Source organism: Balaenoptera ricei, chromosome 4 (genome assembly GCF_028023285.1).
Source record: "Balaenoptera ricei isolate mBalRic1 chromosome 4, mBalRic1.hap2, whole genome shotgun sequence".
Classification (NCBI taxonomy): Eukaryota; Metazoa; Chordata; class Mammalia; order Artiodactyla; family Balaenopteridae; genus Balaenoptera; species Balaenoptera ricei.
The window spans coordinates 112,519,435-112,531,621 of record NC_082642.1 but is presented as its reverse complement, the minus strand read 5'-3'; the positions used below and the strand labels follow the sequence as shown (position 1 = coordinate 112,531,621).

Genomic DNA, 12,187 nt, shown 5'->3' with positions numbered 1-12,187 from the left:
AAAAATTCTACATTTTTAAAGAGCAGTACCACAACTTTATGTGCATATTATGGTTGAACAAATAAGAAAATATACTGTAGATACTGAGAGACAGAAAAGTTAAAAATAAGCAAAGAAGGGGACTTCCTTGGTGGTCCAGTGGCTAAGACTCCACAGGGGGCCGGAGGTTTGATCCCTGGTCAGAGAACTGGATCCCACGTGCCGCAACTAAGAGTTCACAGGCTGCAACTAAAGATCCCACGTGCTGCAACAAATATCTCGCATGCCACAACTAAGACCCGGCACGGCCAAATAAATAAATATTAAAAAATAAATAAATAAGGAAAGAGGGCAGGCTAAAATAAGCCCTGTCGTATTGGATTGGAATCAGAAGTAACAGTACTGAACTCATGGGGGTTTCTTTAGATGTATAGATAAGCAGATAGAGAAATAAATACAGATATGTATATATATGTATGAGTTAGTATACATATATTCTTCTAGTCCTGTCTATTGAGAGAGCCTAGAAATGATGACACCCCAGCAGCAATGAGCACATCTAGCACCCTGACCTGGGTTTCTGAATACTATTCTTGAATTTAAAAAACCAGAGCTCCTTGCAAAGTATCTTATAGTACCAGAAAGTAAGGAAGAGCTCAAAAAAAACCAAACAAACATAGGAGCATGTCAAAAGGGCACAAGAGCCATCCTGAAAGAACTTCCAATGCCAAAGCTGGAATACCTTGATCAACAAAACCAGTAATGACAGTAGTAGATTATAACACACACAATAAAATAAATACCTATAAGTCCATGTTGATATATGTAAATAATTGAATAAATAAGTGAGACAAGAGGGACAGCTGTCCCTTCCAGAAGAATTTTAATAAACATAGAGAGAATGAAGAAAATAGAAAATCACCAATAGAATATCGTATTTTAACTGTTGCAAGCAAGATCCACTGCTAAACGCTAAAACGGTGGGTGAATGTTTAAGAAGAAACAGTATATTTGCATAGATTCAAAATATCTCTCCCAATACAAACTTCCAATTGTAAGATAAATAAGTACTAGGGATGTAACATACAACATGATAAAGATAATGAACACTGATGTACGTTATAAATAGAAGTTGTTAAAAGAATAAATCCAAAGAGTTCTCATCACAAGGGAAAAAATTTCTATTTCTTTAATGTTGTATCTATATGAGATGACGGATGTTCACTAAACCTACTGTGGTAATCATTTCATGATGTATGTAAGAAAAATCATTATACTGTACACCTTAAACTTATAGAGTGCTATATGTCAATTATACCTCAATAAAACTGGGGGAAAAAACACAAGACAGCTCTCTCAAGATATCTATTTATTAAAGATAAAGAATAACTTTACAATGGAGTAACCATGCAGACACCATCTTAACCAGGTGATCAAGATTGACATCACCAGTAATAAGACATATCATCTTATGTACCCCTGACAGGACACACTGAGAAGGGCACACCACTTCTGTGGTATTCTTCTCAAAAAGCCACAACCTTAATCTAATCACACATGATTAGAAACATAAGACAAACCCAAACTGAGGGATTCAACAAAATATTGCCTAGTATTCTTTAAAAGTGTCATGGTCATGAAAGAAAAAAGACAAGAACTGTCATAGACTTAAGGAAATCAATGCAATGTGAGATTCTGAATTGGATCCTAAAACAGAAAAATGACATTAGTGAAAAATTGAAGAAATCCAAATAATGTCTATAGCTTAAAATATACCCATGTTAATTTATTTATATTGATAACTGTACTATGGTTATGTAAGACATTAACACTGGGGGAAGTTGAGTGAAGGGTAGATGGAAACTGTACTATTTCTGTAAATTTAAAGTTACTTGAAAATTAAGTTTTAAAAAACATTGCTGTACAACTAAAAATAAGAGAAATGTATTTAATCAGTACATTCATAATACAAATTCATAATGCAAATTATGAATTTCTAATGGTGGAGTTTCAGAGCAAGATGCATAAAGCAATGTCCTAAAGCAAAGCATTTCACTTCACTGAAGGTATTAAGCAGAAAAGAAGTAGCAGTCAATACAGAGGTATTTAAAACCAGGTATACATACACACAAGTAAACTCAAATTGGATTAAAGACCTAAATGGGGACTTCCCTGGTGGCGCAGTGGTTGAGAATCCGCCTGCCAATGCAGGGGACACGGGTTCAAGCCCTGGTCTGGGAGGCTCCCACATGCCGCAGAGCAACTAAGCCCATGTGCCACAGCTCCTGAGACTGTGCTCTAGAGCCCGTGAGCCACAACTACTGAGCCCGCATGCCACAACTACTGAAGCCCATGTGCCTAGAGCCCGTGCTCTGCAACAAGACAGGCCACTGCAGTGAGAAGCCCACGCACTGCAATGGAGAGTGGCCCCCGCTTGCCACAACTAGGGAAAGCCTGCGCACAGCAATGAAGACCAACCCAATGCAGCCAAAAATAAATAAATAAATAAATAAATTTTTTTGAAACAAGACCTAAATGTAAGGTCAGATACTATTAAACTCTTAGAGGAAAACATAGGCAGAACACTCTTGACATAAATAGCAGCGATATCTTTTTGGATCCACCTCTTAGAGTAATGAAAATAAAAACAAAAACAAACAAATGGGACCTAATTAAACTTAAAACCTTTTGCACAGCAAAGGAAATCATAAACAAAACGAAAAGACAACCCTCAAAATGGGAGAAAATATTTGCAAATGAAGTGACCAACAAGGGATTAATCTCCAAAATATACAAACAGCTAATGCAGCTCAATATAAAAAAACAAACAACCCAATCAAAAACACAAACAGGGACTTCCCTGGCGGTCCAGTGGTTAAGACACCACGCTTCCAATGTAGGGGGTGGGGGTTCAATCCCTGGACAGGGAACTAAGATCCCACATGCCATGCGGTGTGGCCAAAATAATAAAAATAATAATAATAATAATATTTTTTAAATGGGAGGAAGATCTAAATGTACATTTTTCCCATTTTTCCAAAGAAGACATACAGATGGCCAAAAAGCACATGAAAAGATGCTCAACATCACTAATTATTAGAGAAATGAAAATCAAAACTACAATGAGGTATCACCTCACACTGGTCAGAATGGCCATCATCAAAAAATCTACAAACAATAAATGCTGGAGAGGGTGTGGAGAAAAGGGAACCCTCTTGCACTGTTGGTGGGAATGTAAACTGATACAGCCACTAAGGAGAACAGTATGGAGGTTTCTTAAAAAACTAAAAATAGAACTACCATATGACCCAGCAATCCCACTACTGGGCATATACCCTGAGCAAACCATAATTCAGAAAGAGTCATATACCACAATGTTCATTGCAGCTCTATTTACAATAGCCAGGACATGGAAGCAAACTAAGTGTCCATCCACAGATGAATGGATAAAGAAGATGTGGCACTATATACAATGGAATATTACTCAGCCATAAAAAGAAATGAAATTGAGTTATTTGTAGTGAGGTGGATGGACCCAGAGTCTGTCATACAGAGTGAAGTAAGTCAGAAAGAGAAAAACAAATACTGTATGCTAACACATATATATGGAATCTTAAAAAAAAAAAAAAATGGTTCTAAAGAACCTAGGGGCAGGACAAGAATAAAGACACAGACGTAGAAAATGGACTTGAGGACACAGGGAGGGGGAAGTAAGCTGGGACGAAGTGAGAGAGTGGCATGGACATATATACACTACCAAATGTAAAACTGATAGCTAGTGGGAAGCAGCCACATAGCACAGGGGGATCAGCTCGGTGCTTTGTGACCACCTAGAGGGGTGGGATAGGGAGGGTGGGAGGGAGGGAGACGCAAGAGGGAAGAGATATTGGGATATATGAATATGCACAGCTGATTCACTTTGTTATAAAGCAGAAACTAATACACCACTGTAAGGCAATTATACTCTAATAAAGATGTTATAAATAAATAAATAAATAAATACTGAATGAAGATGGCCTCAGTGGCCAAGATGTTAGCTAAACTGTGACCTTTGGGTTAGACAGATAATGTTTGTTAAGTGTGCTGTAGTCCATATATATATATATGCCCTGTATTGATGTTTCCTGGTTGGCATTAACTTAATATGAAAAATTCATCCTTTATTATGAAAAAAAAAAATCTACAAACAATAAATGCTGGAGAGGGTGTGGAGAAAAAGGGAACACTCTTGCACTCTTGGTGGGAAGGTAAATTGATATAGCCACTATGGAGAACAGTATGGAGGTTCCTTAAAAAACTAAAAACAGGGCTTCCCTGGTGGCGCAGTGGTTGGGAATCTGCCTGCTAGTGCAGGGGACGCGGGTTCGAGCCCTGGTCTGGGAGGATCCCACATGCCGCGGAGCAGCTGGGCCCGTGGGCCACAGCTGCTGAGCCTGCGCGTCTGGAGCCTGTGCCCCGCAGCGGGAGGGGCCGCGATAGTGAGAGGCCCGCGCACCGCGATGAAGAGTGGTCCCCGCACCGCGATGAAGAGTGGCCCCCGCTTGCCGCAACTAGAGAAAGCCCTCGCACGAACCGAAGACCCAACACAGCCAAAAATAAATAATAAAATAAAAATAAAAAAAAATAAAAAATAAAAAATAAAAAAAAAGACAAGACCTCATTCGTGGCAAATTTAAAAAAAAAAAAAAAAAAAAAAAAAAACTAAAAACAGAACTACCATGTGACCCAGCAATCCCACTACTGGGCATATACCCTGAGAAAACCATAATTCAGAAAGAGTCATGTACCACAATGTTCACTGCAGCTCTATTTACAATAGCCAGGACATGGAAGCAACCTAAGTGTCCATCGACAGAGGAATGGATAAAGAAGATATGGTACATATATACAATGGAATATTACTCAGCCATAAAAAAGAACAAAATAATGCCATTTGCAGCAACACAGATGGACCTAGAGATTGTCACACTAAGTAAAGTAAGTCAGACAGAGAAAGACAAATATCATATGATATTGCTTATATGTGGCACCTAAAACCTGGTACAGGGCTTCCCTGGTGGCACAGTGGTTGAGAGTCTGCCTGCTAATGCAGGGGACACGGGTTCGAGCCCTGGTCTGGGAGGATCCCACATGCCGCGGAGCAACTAGGCCCGTGAGCCACAGCCACAACTACTGAGCCTGCGCATCTGGAACCTGTGCTCCGCAACAAGAGAGGCCGCGATAGTGAGAGGCCCGTGCACTGCGATGAAGAGTGGGCCCCGCTTGCCACATAGATGTAGAAAAAAAACTTATGGTTACTAGAAGAGAAAGGGGTGGGGGGAGGGATAAACTGGGAGACTGGGATTGTCATATACACACTACTACACATAAAATAGATAACTAATAAGTTCCCTGTATAGCACAGGGAACTCTACTCTATGCTCTGTAATGACCTATATGGGAAAAGAATCTAAAAAAGAGTGGATATATATATAACTGATTCATTTGCTGTACACCTAAAACTAACACAACCTTGTAAATCAACTATACTCCAACAAAATTCTTAAAAATCAAATACATAAATAAATAATAAAACTGGGTATAATAGCAATGTAAAATTTCTTTTTTAACTCCCTCATCTACCTCACTTAAGCTAAATCCAGAATTTTTTTGGCTGCATGGCACAGCTTGTGGGATCTTAGTTCCCCGACAAGGGATCGAACCCAGGCCCACAGCAGTGAAAGCATGGAGTCCTAACCACTGAACCGCCTGGGAATTCCCTAAATCCAGAATTTTTTCTTTTTTTTCTTTATTTATTAATTTATTTTTGGCAGGGGGCTGTGTTGGGTCTTCAATGCTGCGCGTGGGCTTTCTCTAGTTGCGGCAAGTGGGGGCTATTCTTTACTGTGGTGTGTGGGCTTCTCATGGCGGTGGCTTCTCTTGTTGCGGAACACGGGCTCTAGGAGCGCGGGCTTCAGTAGTTGTGGCGCACAGGCTCTAGAGTGCAGGCTCAGTAGCTGTGGCGCACGGGCTTAGTTGCTCTGCGGCATGTGGGATCTTCCCGGACCAGGGATAGAACCCGTGTCCCCCGCATTGGCAGGTGGATTCTTTTATTTATTTTATTTTTTTTTTTTTTTTGGCTGTGTTGGGTCTTCGGTTCATGCGAGGGCTTTCTCTAGTTGAGGCAAGTGGGGGCCACTCTTCATCGCGGTGCGGGGACCGCTCTTCATCGCGGTGCGCGGGCCTTTCACTATCGCGGCCCCTCCCGTCGCGGGGCACAGGCTCCAGACGCGCAGGCTCAGTAGTTGTGGCTCACGGGCCCAGCTGCTCCGTGGCATGTGGGATCTTCCCAGACCAGGGCTCGAACCCGTGTCCCCTGCATTAGCAGGCGGATTCTCAACCATTGCGCCACCAGGGAAGCCCGGCAGGTGGATTCTTAACCACTGCGCCACCAGGGAATTCCCAGAATTTTAAATGAAGAAACCACACCCCACAAGTCTGAAGTAAGCCAAGGTAGAAAAAGAGTATCCAAAGCCATGCTCTCTGTGTGGTCTTGTAAGGTACTCTTGATTCCTCTCACAGCCCTCCTTTATGATTTCTTCTTCTCCTTCTTTGTTCCAAAAAATACACCAAATTAAAATCCTCCGTGTATAATTAGAATGTTTCAGAGAAAAGTCTCTAATAAATTATTATAATGCAAATCAAGGTACTATGGCATTTAAATCACAAAATTCTATAGGAAAAAAAGATTATCTTTCTAAAAACACAGATTAAATTTTTTTAAACATCTCCTATGTAGACAGAAACTTCGTTTTACTTGTTTTGCTACTCTTGGCTTATATAAAAGAAACAAATAAATGAAGAAAAAAGTATGTTTAAAAGGACATACATATTCCAAACAGTAAATTTCAGCACATGACTTGAATACAGCTCTTCAACAGCTACAGTATCATAAATGAATGAACCTCAGGTGTTCCAATATATTCAGTCATCAAAGAAATGAGTTCTGTTCTATATAAATCTAAAATAAGACTTGGAAAGTATACTGGAAAATTTTACAATGATTTAAACAAGGCTGGTCCCAGAAGGGGTTTCCTAGCTAACCCTTGGTTAATTAGGATATACCATTCCCCCAAAAACACTGATTAATTATGGATTTACAGTATTTTCTTTAAAATTTTATTAAAAAGACAAATACCAAAATACTTTCAATATTATTAACTCTAAAGATAATGCAAAGGTTAAGAGCAAAACTAATACATACCTTATGTAACTCCAAAGATGAAGGCTTTTTCCTTTTCCCTTCTGTGACAATTTCTACAAAGACATGGTAAAAATTATCATTTAACATTAAATGAGATAACATAACAGAATAAATCTTTTTAGTTATCTTTTGTTTCAAATTAACTTCTTGTTACATTTACAATTTACATTGATACATTTTACAGAACCTGAAGGACTAAAGGTCAAAAATAATCAAAGAGTAGCAGATTCTCACAAAATTTCTCAATTAAACAATATACATATGATGACAATTGAAAAAAGAAAGAAAGTTGGTTCTAAGAACTCAATAAAAAATTCCTTGGCAAAAATCCTAGTATCCAGTAGGTCTTCGATCTATGTTGGTTGAACTATAAGACCAGATAAATTCTTATAATGGTGGGTGGGGGGCCACAGGGGAGGAGAACAGAAGGCGAGGGCTACATATCTAAGCATTTATGCAACAGAGAACAGCTTAAGTCTTTCCTCACCAACATTTTTCAGACTTCTATGGGATTTTCTTTTATGATTCTTTCATTCAGTCAGCAAATAATTACTGAATGTCTATCATGTGTCTGGCACTGTGCTAGCCAGTGGGTATAGTGTAGTGAGCAAATTAAACACAGCCTAAGTCTTCCTGGAACTTACAATTCACTGAAATTTCTCACAAATTTCATAATAAAAATGAATGGTAGAGGCCCACACAAATGTGATCACCTATTTATGACAAACACACCACTGCAATTCAGTGGAAAAGGGATGATCTTTTCCATGAGTAATGCTGACACAATTTGATAACCAAACAAGGTAAACAAATAAGTAATAAACATCACGCTATATCAAAAATTATTTTTAAATTGATCATAGATTTAAATGTCAAAGACAAATAAAGCTTCTAGAATAAAAATGAGGGGAATATCTTCATGACCTTGGGGTTGGCAAGGATCTCTCAAACAAGACTCAAGTAGTACTAATCCATAAAGGAAAGGATTAATAAACTCAACTTCATTAAAATTAAAAATTTCTGTTCACCAAACCTCATCGAGTGAGAAGGCAAACCACAGACTGGAAGATTATTTATAATTCATGTATCTATGTACAGCATGGTGACCACAGTTAATAATACTGTATAATACATATATCTGTCAAAGGACTCATAACCAGAGCACATAAAGAACTCCTATAAAGCAAAGGCAAGAAAACCCAATCTTCAAAATGGGAAAAAGCCTTGAATAGGTACTCCATAAAAAAGAATGTCCAAATGGCCAATAAACATATGAAAATATGCTCAATTTCATTATTACTAGGGAAGTGCAAACTAAAATGGCAAGAGAATACCATTATACAGCCCTTGGAAAGGGTAAAATTAAAAAGAATGACAATACCAAGTATTGGTAAGAGACTAGAAGTCTCATATACTGCTGGTGGAAGTGTAAATGAATACATCTACTTTGCCAGTCAGTATCTACTAAAGTTAGACACCTGCCTACTCAATGTCCAACAATTACATTTCTAGATATTTAATCAAGAGAAATGAGTGCCTGTGTCCACCAAAAGGCATGTATAAGAATGTTAAGTTATCTTTGTTCTTAATAGCCAAAAACTAAAAACAATCCAAATGTCCATCACAGGAGCATGGATAAACCTTTTCATACAATAGAAAACTACAAGCTATACACAGTGGCAGTATCGTAGCCAATGAGGTTTATCCGAGGTGCAATTATTGCTAATTGAAAACTACATAGTAATAAAAAAGAATGAATTACTGCTGTGCACAACATGGATACATCTCACAGACATTACATTCAGAGCAAAACAGATGCAGAAGAATGTATGATTCTATTTATGTGGAATTTAGGAACAGGTAAAACAAATCTATGTTGATACTAGTTAGGATAGTGCAAATACCCGAGCAGGGAAAAACTACGGAATGACTGGGATGGGATATAAGTTAGCCTTCTGAGATGCTAGAAATGTTCCGTAACTTGATCTAGGTGATAGTTATATAAGTGTATGTATACAAGTATAAAAAATCATGAAACTAAAGATATTGTACTGTGCCGTATGTAATATCTCAACTTAAAAAATAAAAAACCTTTAAAATAACAGTTATAACGAATGGGCTATAGCTTATCCAGAAATCTATATAGCTGAAATAATTTCTCTCATTTCATGAAAATAGCATGTATTTCACCATGTGCATTTCCTCGAGCAATCACTGATGTAAAAATTATTTTAACTTCTATACTTAAGCTTTCGATAGATTTAAATAATTTTCAATAAAGTAGCATTTCTCAGACTACCAAAAATATATAACATTTAGATAAATGGTAAGACAACCTTTCTTATATAAATTCACTTTCTAGTCAACTTTCAATTTAATAAAACATATGTATTTTTTAAAAAGGAATATCAGTTGCTTAAATCACAGACAGACTCATTGAGTTAAAAATGCTTCTATCTGGGCTTCCCTGGTGGCGCAGTGGCTGAGAATCTGCCTGCCAATGCAGGGGACACGGGTTCGAGCCCTGGTCTGGGAAGATCCCACATGCCGCGGAGCAACTAGGCCCATGAGCCACAACTACTGAGCCTGCGCGTCTGGAGCCTGTGCTCCGCAACAAGAGAGGCCGCGACAGTGAGAGGCACACGCACCGCGATGAAGAGTGGCCCCCACTCGCCGCAACTAGAGAAAGCCCACGCACAGAAACGAAGACCCAACACAGCCAAAAATAAACAAATAAAGTGTAAAATTTTTTTAAAAAATGCTTCTATCCTACTTTGCAGAATGTTTTTGCACATTTCTTTTAGTTACTACTACTGTGACTTCCCAAAATTTTAGGGGTTTTATAACTGAGTTGCTCCATCTCATACTAGGTTGGTAATGGAGCATTTTAATAAATGATGCACCGCTGCTTGTGACTGTCTGGTATAGCACAGTGCTCTAGAGTAAAAATATTAAAGTCCAACAACCTAAATTTATATCTTGGCTTACTAGCTGTGACTTCTCTGAGACTCAGTGTCTCATCTCTAAAAAGGGGAGAATATCCAGCTTTTCAATTGCTAAGATTAAAGTGACATAGTCTAGTCTCCCAAAAGAAATAAAAGCAAAAATAAACAAATGGGACCTAATCAAACTTAAAAGCTTTTGCACAGCAAAGGAAATCATCAACAAAACGAAAAGACAACCTACAGAATGGGAGAAAATATTTGCAAACGATGTGACTGACAAGAGCTTAATTTCCAAAATATACAAACAGCTCATACGACTCAATATAAAAAATAAATAAATAAATAAAACAAAACCACCCAATCAAAAAATGGGCAGAAGACCTAAGAAGACATTTCTCCAAAGAAGACATGCAGATGGCCAAAAGGCACATGAAAAGATGCTCAATGTCGCTAATTAATAGAGAAATGGAAATCAAAACCACAATGAGTTATCACCTCACACCAGTCAGAATAACTATCATGGAAAAGTCTACAAATAATAAATGCTGGAGAGGGTGTGGAGAAAAGGGAACCCTCCTACACTGTTGGTGGGAATGTAAGTTGGTACCACCACTATGGAAAACAGTATGGGGGTTCCTTTAAAAACAAAAAATGGGGACTTCCCTGGTGGTCCAGTGTTAAAGAATCCTCCTTTCAATGGAGGGGACATGGGTTCGATGCCTGGTTGGGGAAATAAGATCCCACATGCCACAGGGCCACATCTACTGAGCTCGCATGCCTCAACGAGAGAGCCCACGTGTCACAAACTACAGAGTCCACGCGCTCTGGACCCCACACGCCAGAACTACAGAGCCCACATGCCCTGGAACCCGCACACCACAACTAGAGAGAAGAGAAGCCTGAGCACCACAACAAAGACCCCACATGCTGCAACTAAGACCCAACACAGCCAAAATAAATAAATAAAATAAATATTTTTTTAAATAATTAAAAAATAAAAACAAAAAATAGAGGGGCTTCCCTGGTGGCGCAGTGGTGCCAATGCAGGGGACATGGGTTCGAGCCCTGGTCCAGGAAGATCCCACATGCTATGGAGCAACTAAGCCCACGCGCCACAGCTACTGAGCCTGCGCTCTAGGGCCCGCGAGCCACAACTACTGAAGCCCGCGTGCCACAACTACTGAAGCTCACGCGCCTAGAGCCCGTGCTCTGCAACAAGAGAAGCTACTGCAATGAGAAGCCCATGCACTACAACGAAGAGTAACCCCCGCTCGCGGCAACTAGAGAAAGCCCGTGCGCAGCAACAAAGACCCAACGCAGCCAAAATAATACAATAAATAAATTAAATTAAAAAACAAACAAACAAAAAATAGAGCTACCGTGATTCAGCAATCCCACTCCTGGGCATATATCCAGAAAAGACAAAAACTCTAATTCAAAAAGATACATGCACCCCAATGTTCATAGCAGCACTATTTATAATAGCCAAGACATGGAAGCAACCTAAGTGTCCATCAACAGATGACTGGATAAAGGAGATGTGGTGTGTGTACACACACACACACACACACACATATATATACATATAATGGAATATTACTCAGCCATAAAAAAGAATGAAATATTGCCATTTGCAGCAACATGAATGGACCTAGAGAATATCATATTAAGTGAAATAAGTCAGAAAAAGATAAATATTATATGATATCACTTGTATGCAGAATGTAAAAATTAATACAAATGAATCTGAATACAAAACAGGAACAGATTCAGACATAGAAAACAAACTTATGGTTACCAAAGGGGAAAGAGAGTGGGCGGAACGATAAATTACAAGTACGAGATTAACAGATACAAACTACTACACATAAAATAGATTTACTGTATAAAACAGGGAACAATATTCAATATCTTGTAATACCTATAATGGAAAATAATCTGAAAAACATATAGCTGAATCACTTTGCTGTACACTTGAAACTAACACAATAAATCAACTATATTTCAAAATAAAGGGAGA

General features: G+C 38.7%; 1 protein-coding gene and 1 pseudogene across 8 annotated transcripts in view; one reads left to right on the top strand and one right to left on the bottom strand.

Moving 5' to 3' along the window:
• SENP7 (SUMO specific peptidase 7) overlaps window positions 1-12,187 on the bottom strand; it is a 149,564-nt gene that overhangs the window by 130,778 nt on the left and 6,599 nt on the right. For all 8 annotated transcript variants that reach the window (XM_059921236.1, XM_059921237.1, XM_059921242.1 and 5 more), the window contains exon 2: window positions 7,223-7,275. In XM_059921236.1, the coding sequence (XP_059777219.1) occupies window positions 7,223-7,275 (53 nt within the window). The remainder of the gene's footprint in view (window positions 1-7,222; window positions 7,276-12,187) is intronic.
• LOC132365642 (U4 spliceosomal RNA) lies at window positions 8,888-8,970 on the top strand (annotated as a pseudogene).